The following is a 12,396-nucleotide window of genomic DNA, read 5'->3' on the forward strand; positions in this document are numbered from 1 at the left end:
GATAAGATTATCTTGCGATACTGCCAACAGTAATCCAGGTGATGAAAACTGTGCATCTTAGTCACAAAGCGTTTTGTATTTCTGTCTCTATTTCTATTCATTGTCGCATATTGCATTCGCAATACAATATATGTATGTAATTGGACATACTAATCTGAACCCGCAATACAATAATCCAAGATTGACTTGCACAATTTTCTTTATTTTAATTACAGACTCCTCCTGTGTTTCAATAAACTTCAAGTTGTTATCTTTCAGTATCGTTCGTGGTGTTCCATTCTATGTTCAAATGAAGTTAAATTCGTTGCAAATTTTTAATGTTTTCAAATTATGCGTAAATCTTATTTCGACCTGAAAAGAAGAAATCAGACAACACTATGACAACAGTAAAAACCAGTAAAGATCTATTTTTATACAAATATAAGTTAGCGTAAGGGGCGCTCGAGTTATAACTGTAAGCTACTACAAATAGGACCATATTTCTTGAACAGAAAGGAAAGTTCTAACTTATTTGTATGTCGCTCGAGTCAATTACGTAATCGATATAAAAATTCTTTTAACTGAAAAATAACATTGTGTATTATTCAGAAAGCTAAATAAATGCTAAACCAGAGAGATATTAAAAAATATTTTGTTTAAAAAATAAGTTGAGCGTAATAACTCCTCGACAACAATTTTATTAGTTCAAAAATTCTTATTGTATTGTCTATATGCCATTATTTCATAGGGAGCGACTGAAAAGTAGCAATAACTTTGTTAGCATTGAGTTTCTTTGAATTCTGAAGATCTACCTATAAGTAAGATAATGTTCAAACCAGGGATACAAATTGTTCGAGAACGCGCGAGGTAAACGAGATTCGAGAAACGTATGGCGTACTGAAGGTTCACTGCTACACACAGTCTTACGCTGGATTAATGGTGCGATGCCTCAATTCCAATAAGGTATCTCGATTGCTCCATAGACAATACAAGGATGCTAATCCTAATCCAATGCAACCGCCCATTACGCATTTTCTTGGTCCAGCTAAAAATAATTAATAATTAATTTTCCCATCCTATCTAATTGTGTTATTACACATATACTGATGTGGATATACACGTGCTCGTACAGATTAATACGTCTAGATGTAAATATACATGCGCAAACCCTTTCAGTGGAACATACCCGTCGATTTAAACAGCATACCAGTTGACATTGCTGCTGTTAAAGTATTTAAAGAATCGTCTGTACCCCTTGCCCATGACAACAGCACACCGAAACCACTATACATCACAGATACTATTCCAAATGTATTTGCTAACGATGAACCGCTCTTCATCACATAATTAATTAATCTATTGACAAGGAATTATAAGCTACAGTTGGTTATTATATTGTCATCATTTCTCTCAGGTTTCATCAACACATATTGAAAATCATTAAAGGTACATACTGAGTTCTCCTAAGTTTACCAGTTTGACCAGCCAACGAAGTTGCTTTAATACCTTTGTATAAGCCAGTTGCACCCCCAATACCTGCCCCTATTATACATGCTGCTCCAATTTGACTAAATGCTAGTTCAAATCGACCTCTTTGTTTTACAGCACCCTCCGGGAATATATATTCAGGCTGACTTGGTGATACATATGCAGGATCAAAGTTCAAATATGGACTGAGTTGTGTTAATCCTTGCTGAGACTTAACTATAATTTAAAAAATATCAAATCTTAATTACTTTCTACTTAACTACAATGTTTTAACATTTCAATGACCACATTATGTATATTTAAGCGATGAAATTATTTGCTCAGATTTTAAATTATTTTGCATGCAAAGCTATTACATTTTTCTAGTTTTATTAGCAGTTACAAAATGTACAGATGTAAAATTAATTGATGTTACAGAACTAAACTTTTTAATCTTACTTTTATTAAATACAATTACTCAATTTCATTGAATTATTGAACTGGCGTGACAACCAAAGTATTAATGTTGCATATCAAGGAATATTTAAAAATTATTACAAGCACATTAAACGATAAAACAATGAAAATACGACACGGTTTTTCAACGAAAACATAGGTTATGCGACTACAAAATTTAACTTATATATTTCATTCTGTATACAATTTACGTGTTATCATAACTGAGACATACTTTCGAATGCAGTTTTACATAATATTAATTAACAAATTCCGTTTTCACACTGCTAATTGGAAAAAATTATAAATGTACGAAGGTCTTGAATTACTTAAATACATAGATACAAAGTTCGTTTACCTGGTATGTTTAAATCATCGTATTTTTTACTGTTCCTTAAATTTTTATCGGTTTCATTTCGCAGGTCTATCATTTTCGGTGTGTTTTTATTGAAATTCCAACTAGAATGATTTCTCGACTGTAGATAGTGCTGGCGCATAAACGGAGACTACTCTTCACACGCAACACGTTCACACGTTGTTAACAATCATATAAATTTTAGTTTTGTTTCTTACCGCTACAAGCTTTTCTATGGATCTAGAGCGTATATGAAATTTATAGGCAACAAATTGACTTACAATAATTATATATATAAATATTCTATTATTACGTGTTATGTATTATGTACTACGTATTGCACATACACATACATGTTATGTAATTAGCTATGCATTCTTCATGGTTGAAAAGTATAAAGAAATTACTTGGTAGAAATGTGAGTTTTCTGATTGATTGCGTTATGTATATCAGAACAGTATGTAATGTAGTATGGAAAATGCATCACAGTAGAAAAAACTGTAGCACGTCCATAGAGAAAATAACGCGCGAAATTACGAAAGCGAGTGAAGTGTACGTAACCAACAGTAAGCTATGACCATAATGTTATATGGAATTTTAAGTTTTAAATTTTCTCTTGGAATTATCATTTTAAAATTCGAGATTTCAGAACAATCGTGTTAAATAAAATATAAACAACCATCCAAAAGCAAAACTGGAAACATCTATGTCTACAAATAAGAATCTGAAGATTTTTGTGTGGATCAATCATATATTATTTATTAACAATTTAGAATGAACTATGAAAGAAAACAATATTTTACCCGCCAATTTTGAATATTTCTTCCAACAGTGTTGGTATTTCAGAGTGAAAATGGCATTGCGTTAGAGGGCGATACTTTACATTCCGATGGTAATTTTCGTCGGCTTAATAGATAAGTAGATCTTAAGCGAATCGGCCATTTGTAGTCGAATCTTGAATAGAATCAGTGAGTGTTGTTGTTCGATTTTCGACGTTTTAATTTGCCGTCGTACTTGATTTGCGATTTACGAGCGACGTGCAGTAAAATTCGAATAATTCCAATGAGAATAAAATAGTCATTGACAAATTCGACTTGAAACTTGATCAGCGTCAGGGCTAGGTGAGCGAAGTATCATTTTTTAAAATCTTACGTCTTACTTCCTCGTAAACAAATCCGTGTGGTGGGGATACGAATGCACTTTGCTGCATATTGCTTCGATGATTTATGCGTGACATTTTGCCCGTGACATTTATTTTTCTCTACGACAGGAAGAACGTGCTGACAATGGGTAATGCTGGCAGTAATCATCCGGTCGGTCATCATCACGGCGGCTCCTCTGGTAGAGAGCATCGTCATACCAAAGAACATCCACCGCCGTCGCCAGGAAAAGAAGGCCAGGCTTTCGTTTTTGATAAAAAGCCAAGTCAGAAATTAGTTTTTCAATCGTCCCATGAGGATGAGGAACCTTATTTTGCTAAAGTATGATGTCACCGTATGATAGATAAGATATATAAGGTGTAACATTTATTGTTCAATAATTCTATACTTTTTTCTATTAATAGACTGGTGGACATCACAATGGAGATGACTTTGGTCCTCAACGTCCACGTTCCAATACCGTGTCTGAAGGAACCAAAGTTGCAGACAGCAAAGTGCTGCCTACGGTCTTCAAATGGGAAGGAGGTGGTAAACAGGTTTATATTAGTGGAACATTCACTGGGTGGAAAACTTTACCTATGGTGAAAAGTCATGGGGATTTTGTAACAATTATTGATTTACCTGAAGGGGAACATCAATACAAGTTCTATGTTGATGGTGAATGGAGGCATGATCCTGAAATAGTAAGTCTCTTTTATTACCTTTGATATGACAATATCGATTGAAATAATATATATATATGGGTATTTCTTATAGAAAATTGTTGATAATGAAATGGGTTCTAAAAATAATCTTGTATCTGTAAAAAAATCCGACTTTGAAGTATTTCAAGCACTTGCAAAAGATAGTGAAGGTGTTATTAGTAGTGCTCAAACAGAGTATGGTCAAGAAGTTCCTCCGCATAAACCATGGGAAAAAATAACTGGTCCACCCATATTGCCACCTCATCTGCTACAAGTTATTCTGAATAAAGACACTCCTTTGTCTGTAAGTAAACCAGAGGAGCATTTACAAGGATCATCATTATTTCAGAAACTACTTTATACGATTATTTCAGTGTGAACCAACTCTTCTACCAGAGCCAAATCATGTTATGTTAAACCATTTGTATGCCTTAAGTATCAAAGACAGCGTGATGGTTCTCTCCGCCACACATCGTTATCGCAAAAAATATGTTACAACCTTGCTGTACAAACCAATCTAAGCGTTTGAATCATTCCCAAAGCTGTCGGCAATTGTTAGTTACATCGAACGAGAACATACGTATTTTGTAGGTAAGATAAGACTATCAGCGTTTTAACAAGATAAACTATTTGAGAGAAACTGATAGAATACGAGTAATTTTATCGGAGATGTATAATACTGTAACTATTATTTATTAAAATGAAATATTTTACATTAGATGTCTTCCAGATAATACGAGTAATTCTTGTTGGTACATTTAATTCGTAATACGCTTGGAACTTCAAACCGAGTTATCAGTTATCTCCTGATAGGCATAGGGTGGATCCGATTTTGTCCTGAGAAAGTATGTCCCGGTAGTCGATACATCCACGTATTCTCCCATTATGGTAGTGTCAGAATGATCGCAATTACCGCTCAGAAATTGATCCCACGTGTTGCATTTCTTTGCGACGAATTTCGTTTTGGGATTAATGCTCTGCGTGAAATATACGTAGGATCGACCATGACTGCATGCCTCTGCGAGATAGAAAATCAATGAACATACACTGAAATGCTTCGAGAAGATGTGCTCTACCAAAGGGTTCATTACCTACGACTTCAGGTATACAGCAACAGCCGGGTTGAATAGCAGTTCCACCGTTAGGATAAAAATCTACACTACCCAAAGGTTGTAAGTACCCTAACACTCCACCGCAGGAATGAATAACATCAACAAACGACGCATCCGTGGAGTCCAATCGAGTTTTGTCGGTAGTAAGCAAGTGGAAGCCTGGCAATGCTGGATCCAGGCCAGTTATCCTCCCCAAACGTCCAGATGTCAGCGAACTTCCAGTGTTCCCAGCGACATGCGCTCCAAGGGAGTGCCCTTAGAATTCGATTAGAGCCAAGTGAGAGCAAGTACAACGTGCTAACGTAATACCCTGAACGATTGGGAATAATACGTACCAAGGAAATGAATGTTTTCAGTTTTCAGACCCGTTTGCCCACTTAGGAAATTAATGAATTCAGCAGCCGTTTTTCCTACCTTTTCTGTATTTCGCATTGGCCCAAGATAAAATGTGCTCGCAGCTAACGGCTGCCAGTCAACCATTATCACGTTGAAATCGTCATAACTTAGATACGCTGAGAATCACAAAAGAAATAGAACTTGTTAACGAAGTAGCGTTTTTAGTGACATTTGTTTTTTTAACTTATACCTTCTTTCATTTGAACAAGACCAGCACTCATCGCGCTTGATTTCCATCCATGAGTTATGAATTTTGTTATCCGGGATGGATTAAAAGCGGACTTACTGAGTCCCACGGTGTCATTCGTGTACAATTGAGTGCCATTTACTGGGCCATTCCTTGAAACGCAAAACGTTTAAACATGTTGAGTGCTTTTTGTGCGTCGATTGATTATTTTAATCTTTGTTGCGGATGTAGTTAAATATTACCGATTATAGAGGAAGAAGGAAACTTGAGACTCGTCAAAGATGCCCCGTGTGTCAACTTCCGCGTGTTTTAGTACAGCAACCTGCGGCTTTCCGTTTCCATCCGGCATGAAAATCCAATCGTCTCCATATCCGTCGTACTTCTGCTTCAAGCCACTGTTCCATGATCGACCAACCGCAAGATCATAAAAACCAACTAACAAAACCACTGCGTGCACGGTCCTACTACCGAAAATCATATTGCCAGCCGCGAGAAGCTAGTGTGTTACGAAGTCGAGGGACGATTCGAAAGATAGTAATTACTAGAGAGTTTTAGCAGTCGGCTAGAAATTTCGCTGTAGTAATTGCGGAAGGATCGTATCGTCAGTCTTAATTGCATAGCGGAGACCGCAGGGTTGAAGCTTCTTATAAACACTGAAAATATCTTGATGGACGTTACCGGGCCCTTTCATGGCACAGTTTCTTTCAGTTTATCTCCTACATGATATCGTATGTGCGGAAATACTGTCAAGTGGTGCCTTAAACATTGTAATCATATTCAAAGAGGTACAGGTTTTTGCCCAATTAACTGCCGGACACACCGGATATTTTCCTATCGCGTGAAACTAAATAGTAACGTGTATACTTTATTAAAGGGGTCCGTCGTTCTCCATACTGGTAATCTCGTTTTCCTTTCAACCAAGCGGTTTGTCGGACAACGCGGAAGGAAATACAACAAAGCAATTTTATATGAACATAGAATATATTATCACACATTGTTATACAACACACTTTTTTTTAGCGACTCACGTTGGGATTTTTGACTTACTTTTTCCTAGTGATGCAATGTACCTTCCTGTGTACATTCGAGTTAAATGACTTTATTCTAATGTCCTCTCTACGTACATGTTCGTAGAACACGGGGTTGCAAATGTGAATCTCCTCCGTATGTGATTATTAAGAACACAGTGGATTTTACGTTGAACCATTCCTTATTTCTAAAGTTACCTGTAAATGTACATATACCGGGTGAGCGTATTCTATATTTCGTATAAGCGTGGGAACGGAAGGTGGTCTACCCACCTAGGAATGATGAGGTCGTGCCCAATTCTCCATCGCCGAAGCAGCCTACTAGCGGTACCTCCGGGAAAATCTCCTTGAAGATAGTCGACTCGACTTTGTCTTTCTTGTACAAGTATTTCCCGCGTGCGAAACACGCGAACATTAGTCCTATGGAATGCTTTTGTAACTGAACCGTATTCCTCCACATTTTGACCCTTTGTCGCACTATGCTCTCGATTTTTGAATTAACAAGTAATGACCAAGTATTTATTGCTCCAGTTAAAGTAATACCGACACAGAACGCAAATTCTCCGCATCTGTCGTTCTCGCTATCTTTCGCATTACAAACTAACAAATTTTTCGCTGTTCCTCCCCATACAGAGATGTTGTTTACAGTACACCTAAATTCAAGAAATGCAATTTATATATAGTACTCAAGCATCAGTTTCACAACATTCATATTGAATTCTATGGAACTATTACCTTTTCCTCAAGGAGTCGGACAGTTTTATTGCAAACTCACGACCCCTCAAGTCACAAAACAACAGTAAACATCTAGAATTCATGAATGGATGGTTGGTTTTTTGTGGTTGGTCCAGAACTTCTTTGATCTTATCAATGTAATTGCTTATAGATACTGATACATCTTGTTTTGTCGTGGAATTGTCACCAATTACAAATGTCTGAATTGTTACATCTGGTACCTCGGGCAGAAATGTGCATACAATATTGTCCACGTTTGCCTCAATCTCTGTATCATTGAAGACAACCCCATGGGTCCCCAATGTCACTGTAGTACAATTTGGGGGTAGAACATTGCAGTGGCAGTCTATAAAGTAATACGGTTGAAAAAGTAGATGAACATTTGGTATGAGCAAAACTGTAATAAAAGTTAGTACCTCGTTGAGTGAATAGTACAGAATGTGCTGTGAAAAATAATCCTAGTGCAGGTTTAATCTGCAATTCGTTAATGCATTGCGTTTTAACACGTTCCATGCTCCATTTCTCATTGAGATTTTTGCACTTATATATAAAGTAGGCAGGACCTCTAGTTCGTTTTTCGTCATTTGCTGCCTCTAGCCAGGATCTGGAATATAAAGGGCTACGTGCTAGCGCGACTTTACGATGCCTCTAGGAAAACGGGCCGTGAAATTTCATAATATGTACGGGAGGCACACGGATTAGAGCAGCGCGGGACTTCTTGGTTTTTCGTAGGTGTCAACCTTTCCAAGGGGGACAATGAAAATTGAGTTTTTCTTTCGCTTTAATATACAAGATACACACGATGCATAAACTGTTAATCGAGCTCGCACCTGCAAACCATTGAAGCCCTCGATAATTCCATTCCATTTAGCTCTTTAAAAACTAATCTTAAAATATCGTAGGTTAAGGGTATATTCGTTTGTTTCTTGTCAACTTTCCCGCTGTCCGCGGTATCTGTTATGCTAGTGCCATCCCCTCGTGGCTTCTTCTGCGGTGATTCCTCCATTTGTGCTATCGCTCAAGTTTGACAATTGTCTGCCACAATTTTTAAAGGATATTACATACAATTTATTATATGAACCGACTCGGATAGTTGCCGTAGTAATAGCGCGTCACCACGATTTGCTTGTGTCACGGATAAGCATCGTAAACAGACCGCCGCTGTACAGACTGGTTTTCTCCTTCCCTAATATTTGGGCTTTAATTAAAATTATTCCGTTCGGTTGCTCGGTTAACGATGACGATAACAATAATGAAAGATTACAGTATTGGAAAGCCAGAGCTTCTTTGGAAATCGTCGAATTTCGACGATGAATCATGGAGTTTTCATAGAAACTCTACCAGAGACGCTAATGGCCTTCCACGAACGAAAGAAACAAGGATCGCGTAATGGTGAACGCCGCTGCAGCGTATCTGAATGATGACATCACGTTGACAATCGTGAAAAGTTCGAAAGTCAATTTGCTTTTGATCGAACGAGTATTTTCACTTAGATCCGATGGAGATCGAAAGCAAAGATAGAGTTCTAACCGATGATACTGGCGATCTTTGCCGCATTTGTCTTACAGCGAATCAAAATAACCAATATATCTTTGGTGCAATTCGAAATGATACAGGTGCCACGGACACGTCCAACTTTTATGATAGATTTCGTATGTGCAGCGGCGTGGAGGTCAGTTCTACATTTAATCATTTCTTATTTCTCAAAATACTATCTGTTGCTTTATCATTGATCATTTATCCTGATTAGATAATGGAGAATGATGGTTTACCTGCCACTATTTGCATGCAATGTGCAAATAAAATCAATGAAGCATATGAGTTAAGGAAACAATGTCAACAAACAGATGCACGGTTGAGGGAACTATATGGAAAGTTGACAAAAATATACAATGCCAATCAGTTTAAGGTCACAAAAGTGAGTGTTTAAATGTAAACATACATGGACAGAAATAATAATGACCTTCTTTTCTTTTCTCAGGATCAATGTTGCCAAACAGATTATACCTTCAACTCTGGTTTTGTCAAAATAGAAGCAAATATACTTTCTACAGCCGATCATGAGAGATCCTCAGCTGTGGATTGTATCAAAGTTGAAAAAGCAATCAATGAATCTCAGTGCAATGAGTCTAATGAGACAAATAGTCAGCTAAGTAACATTAGTATTAAAAGGATTCCAGCAGGATGTGAGAAAAGTACCTCAGGAAGGGAAACTCACAGAACAAGGAGGACCACTATGTTCAAAAGAGTAACTTCTATGGAAAACCTAAGAAATCATAAAGAGAGGCAGAGACAGTATATTAAAAAGAATGCAAATGTTAAGCGAGATATAGAGAATGATCATTCAGATAATATTAGGGATATGGTTTCTCAAAGACCTTACACCTGTTCAAAATGTTCCAGATGCTATTCCAGCAAGAAGTCTCTGGATAGACATATAGTAACACACAATGAAAAGAAATTTACATGCGATAAATGTAACAAACAATTTCTACAGCTGAATGATCTGATGAAGCATAATAAACTGCATAAAGTCAAGGAGAAAGTTAAGCCAGTATTATGTAGCATATGTAATAAGAGTTTTAAGAAAACTGACACTATGGTGAGACATTTAAACATCCATAAACGGGCGAATCCGAAAGAGGTGCTCTCGATTTTGAAAGAAATCAGGGACAAAAGAAAATTAGAGAATATTAACGAAGAATCGACGACTGAAATGAACAACGCTAGAAAAGAAATTAGAGATTCATACGTAAATACCGAAGGTAGAAACATGATTAAGAAGTATGCTCTAGATTCCGAATTTAGGGATCCTGATCTGTTAAATGCAAAAATCGATGCCTTTGAAAGCACGGCATTTTATCGTTGTAAATATTGCAATAAATATTGTACAACAGACAAGTTACTCCAAGACCATTTATTGTCTCACACGGAAAAGAAATTCGTTTGCAACGTTTGCAACATGAAATTTTTCCGGCAAGATAGACTAGAAAGTCACAAAAAGCGGTATGCGCATAACGAGGACGAGACAAGTTTGGAGATCCAGAAGCCATCCGACGATAAGTCAGCCATCAAACTGATAAACAGTTGGATACGAGAGGAGCTCGATTCGGACAACGAGGAGAAAGGTTTTCCATGTAAAATTTGTGGAAAGTCGTACGATACTAAGAGATCCTTATCAAAACACCAGCTGAATATGCACAACTCCAAGGACGAAGAATGTATAAGTTGTGGGAACCATTGCACTTGCGACGAGAAGGACAAGGACCAGCAGAAAGCGAACGAGATACTGAAACCATATCGCTGCGAGGAATGTGACAAGTCCTTTGAAAAGGAAGTAAAACTACAGAGACATGCGAGAATTCATGACCGCGCCAAAGAACAAGAGGATGCGAACTTCAAACGATATTTATGCCACATATGCAGCAAGACATTCAGACAGAACACAGGACTAATGTTTCATATGCGAACGCACACTGGCTATAAGCCTCATGTGTGCAAGTACTGTGGTCGAGGTTTCACATCCAATTCGAATTGCATTAATCATGAGAGAACTCACACCGGGGACAGGCCGTTTGTATGCCACTTTTGCAGCGCAGCTTTCGCAAAGTCGTGCACCCTTAAGGCGCATATTACCACCCATACCGGGGAGGCAAATTACCATTGCAAAACATGCGGGAAATCATTCAGAAGACTGAAATACTTGAAAGAGCACAGGTTCACGCACACCGGCGAAAAACCGTACGCCTGCAAGATTTGTGGCACAGCGTATAGCCACAACGGTAGTTTATTTGTGCATGAGAAGAAGTGCAAGGCACAGTATCAGAATGCACAAAATTATTGTCAATCGGAGACGTCTTCGCCGGGCGTGACTCCCATTATCACTATTCTGCCTCAGAATCATTTGAATGATATTATCGTCCCATTGAACGTCCAAGACGGCAAAACCTATGTGAACGATATGCAGAGAATGAGTTCTCCCAGCATCGATAGCGTGAGCCCTGTTACCACACCGGATCTCCATGTTCATCCAAATACTGATAACTCGGACGTGTCTCTGTCTGTAAAAAATTTCACTCTTATCGGCCACGTATTTCAGTCGTAAGGAATTGGAAGTCGACAAACATGCATGGACGTTGAAGTGTTTCTGTGATAAAACTTTGCGAATGTGTTTTCGACTGCTGAATGTACTTCGCATTTGAAATTGAAATTAATAGCAATTCTGCGAATCATGTTATCAAATTAGCGAGTATTAACGTGTTGTACATTGTTTGAACTTTACACATTGTAGGATGCGGGGGAGTGGGTTTACTTTAGCGACTATTTCGTTTGGATTCGTGCAAGTAATATTATCAAATATTTCGAATAAGATAATAAGCCTCGATCCTTCTTTATCTTTTTTCATTTAGAAGAGCATAAACTTTTGTTCCTCTTATCCTTCTTGATCGACGGTAGTTCAGAATTTTATGATGTCGCCACCTGTAAGTGTTAGACTCACCTACACGTCGATTTCGTTGTAAAGTGACCATAAAGTATAGTCTGCAGTCTCGCATCAAATACGGTGAGCGTACCGCTTGCAAAGCGTCTGTAATGTGATGTGACCATACGTGATTTAAGCAGTGTTAAATGACATACTGTGGAATTCGTGAAGACTATTGTATTTTACGATGATATATAACAAAAAATTGTAGATTCCACATTTATATAAGTCCTCAGCCGGGACGCACGCAACGGCTCGAACCCATATCACAAACTTTTTACACGTTTCAAATAAAATTCTTAAGTAAATCATGAATATTCTATAAATTGATTAACATTCACGTGGTAGATTTATGTTA

The 12,396-nt window shown here is 37.6% G+C and overlaps 5 protein-coding genes across 9 annotated transcripts; 2 read left to right on the top strand and 3 right to left on the bottom strand.

The window, feature by feature from the left end:
* Window positions 1-188: 188 nt before the first annotated feature.
* Window positions 189-2,734, bottom strand: Tim23 (translocase of inner mitochondrial membrane 23). Of its 4 annotated transcripts, none has more exons than XM_078181823.1 (6): window positions 2,611-2,734; window positions 2,261-2,497; window positions 1,434-1,683; window positions 1,166-1,335; window positions 907-1,024; window positions 189-351 (listed from the first exon to the last, which is right to left on the bottom strand). In XM_078181823.1, exons 2-6 carry the CDS (start codon window positions 2,397-2,399, stop codon window positions 342-344), a joined length of 687 nt encoding a protein of 228 aa, XP_078037949.1. In that variant the 5' UTR covers window positions 2,400-2,497; window positions 2,611-2,734; the 3' UTR covers window positions 189-341. The 4 variants fall into 4 exon arrangements, with proteins under 4 accessions (XP_078037949.1, XP_078037950.1, XP_078037952.1 ...); XM_078181826.1 differs by having other exon boundaries at window positions 196-351; window positions 878-1,024; window positions 2,611-2,733; XM_078181825.1 differs by having other exon boundaries at window positions 196-351; window positions 899-1,024; window positions 2,611-2,732.
* Window positions 2,735-3,163: 429 nt separating this feature from the next.
* Alc (5'-AMP-activated protein kinase subunit beta-1) lies at window positions 3,164-4,818 on the top strand. Of its 2 annotated transcripts, none has more exons than XM_078180418.1 (5): window positions 3,164-3,378; window positions 3,532-3,738; window positions 3,822-4,100; window positions 4,174-4,404; window positions 4,475-4,818. In XM_078180418.1, the coding sequence occupies exons 2-5, from the start codon at window positions 3,544-3,546 to the stop codon at window positions 4,619-4,621; spliced, it is 852 nt and encodes a 283-aa protein (XP_078036544.1). In that variant the 5' UTR covers window positions 3,164-3,378; window positions 3,532-3,543; the 3' UTR covers window positions 4,622-4,818. The 2 variants fall into 2 exon arrangements, with proteins under 2 accessions (XP_078036544.1, XP_078036543.1); XM_078180417.1 differs by having other exon boundaries at window positions 3,165-3,378; window positions 3,528-3,738.
* On the bottom strand, window positions 4,480-6,273 carry LOC144469786 (pancreatic triacylglycerol lipase). The gene is made up of 5 exons (XM_078180415.1): window positions 6,038-6,273; window positions 5,799-5,947; window positions 5,548-5,724; window positions 5,192-5,467; window positions 4,480-5,118 (listed from the first exon to the last, which is right to left on the bottom strand). Exons 1-5 carry the CDS (start codon window positions 6,271-6,273, stop codon window positions 4,883-4,885), a joined length of 1,074 nt encoding a protein of 357 aa, XP_078036541.1. The 3' UTR covers window positions 4,480-4,882.
* Window positions 6,274-6,882: 609 nt separating this feature from the next.
* Window positions 6,883-8,837, bottom strand: LOC144469785 (F-box only protein 22-like). The gene is made up of 6 exons (XM_078180414.1): window positions 8,823-8,837; window positions 8,389-8,744; window positions 7,975-8,162; window positions 7,559-7,904; window positions 7,097-7,476; window positions 6,883-7,021 (listed from the first exon to the last, which is right to left on the bottom strand). The coding sequence occupies exons 2-6, from the start codon at window positions 8,562-8,564 to the stop codon at window positions 6,912-6,914; spliced, it is 1,200 nt and encodes a 399-aa protein (XP_078036540.1). The 5' UTR covers window positions 8,565-8,744; window positions 8,823-8,837; the 3' UTR covers window positions 6,883-6,911.
* Window positions 8,767-11,663, top strand: LOC144469781 (uncharacterized). Its single transcript, XM_078180409.1, has 3 exons — window positions 8,767-9,230; window positions 9,309-9,476; window positions 9,540-11,663. Exons 1-3 carry the CDS (start codon window positions 9,057-9,059, stop codon window positions 11,661-11,663), a joined length of 2,466 nt encoding a protein of 821 aa, XP_078036535.1. The 5' UTR covers window positions 8,767-9,056.
* Window positions 11,664-12,396: the final 733 nt, after the last annotated feature.

The sequence above is a fragment of the Augochlora pura genome, chromosome 5 (genome assembly GCF_028453695.1).
Source record: "Augochlora pura isolate Apur16 chromosome 5, APUR_v2.2.1, whole genome shotgun sequence".
In the NCBI taxonomy this organism is placed as follows: Eukaryota; Metazoa; Arthropoda; class Insecta; order Hymenoptera; family Halictidae; genus Augochlora; species Augochlora pura.

What these genes read in the sequence shown, in the direction of transcription:
- Tim23 (XM_078181823.1), bottom strand. Translation starts at nt 2,399, where the DNA reads ATGCGCCAGCACTATCTACAGTCGAGAAATCATTCTAGTTGGAATTTC. An exon ending in GGTAAACTTAGGAGAACTCA is followed by an intron (nt 1,336 to 1,433) that starts GTATGTACCTTT and finishes CCTTGTCAATAG; the next exon opens with ATTAATTAATTATGTGATGA. An exon ending in TATGCTGTTTAAATCGACGG is followed by an intron (nt 1,025 to 1,165) that starts GTATGTTCCACT and finishes AATTATTTTTAG; the next exon opens with CTGGACCAAGAAAATGCGTA.
- Alc (XM_078180418.1), top strand. Translation starts at nt 3,544, where the DNA reads ATGGGTAATGCTGGCAGTAATCATCCGGTCGGTCATCATCACGGCGGC. An exon ending in AGGAACCTTATTTTGCTAAA is followed by an intron (nt 3,739 to 3,821) that starts GTATGATGTCAC and finishes TTCTATTAATAG; the next exon opens with ACTGGTGGACATCACAATGG. An exon ending in GGAGGCATGATCCTGAAATA is followed by an intron (nt 4,101 to 4,173) that starts GTAAGTCTCTTT and finishes TATTTCTTATAG; the next exon opens with AAAATTGTTGATAATGAAAT.
- LOC144469786 (XM_078180415.1), bottom strand. Translation starts at nt 6,273, where the DNA reads ATGATTTTCGGTAGTAGGACCGTGCACGCAGTGGTTTTGTTAGTTGGT. An exon ending in TCTTGTTCAAATGAAAGAAG is followed by an intron (nt 5,725 to 5,798) that starts GTATAAGTTAAA and finishes TGTGATTCTCAG; the next exon opens with CGTATCTAAGTTATGACGAT. An exon ending in CTGTATACCTGAAGTCGTAG is followed by an intron (nt 5,119 to 5,191) that starts GTAATGAACCCT and finishes TCTATCTCGCAG; the next exon opens with AGGCATGCAGTCATGGTCGA.
- LOC144469785 (XM_078180414.1), bottom strand. Translation starts at nt 8,564, where the DNA reads ATGGAGGAATCACCGCAGAAGAAGCCACGAGGGGATGGCACTAGCATA. An exon ending in AGGGCTTCAATGGTTTGCAG is followed by an intron (nt 8,163 to 8,388) that starts GTGCGAGCTCGA and finishes TTTATATTCCAG; the next exon opens with ATCCTGGCTAGAGGCAGCAA. An exon ending in TGTACTATTCACTCAACGAG is followed by an intron (nt 7,905 to 7,974) that starts GTACTAACTTTT and finishes ATTACTTTATAG; the next exon opens with ACTGCCACTGCAATGTTCTA.
- LOC144469781 (XM_078180409.1), top strand. Translation starts at nt 9,057, where the DNA reads ATGGAGATCGAAAGCAAAGATAGAGTTCTAACCGATGATACTGGCGAT. An exon ending in GTATGTGCAGCGGCGTGGAG is followed by an intron (nt 9,231 to 9,308) that starts GTCAGTTCTACA and finishes TATCCTGATTAG; the next exon opens with ATAATGGAGAATGATGGTTT. An exon ending in ATCAGTTTAAGGTCACAAAA is followed by an intron (nt 9,477 to 9,539) that starts GTGAGTGTTTAA and finishes TTCTTTTCTCAG; the next exon opens with GATCAATGTTGCCAAACAGA.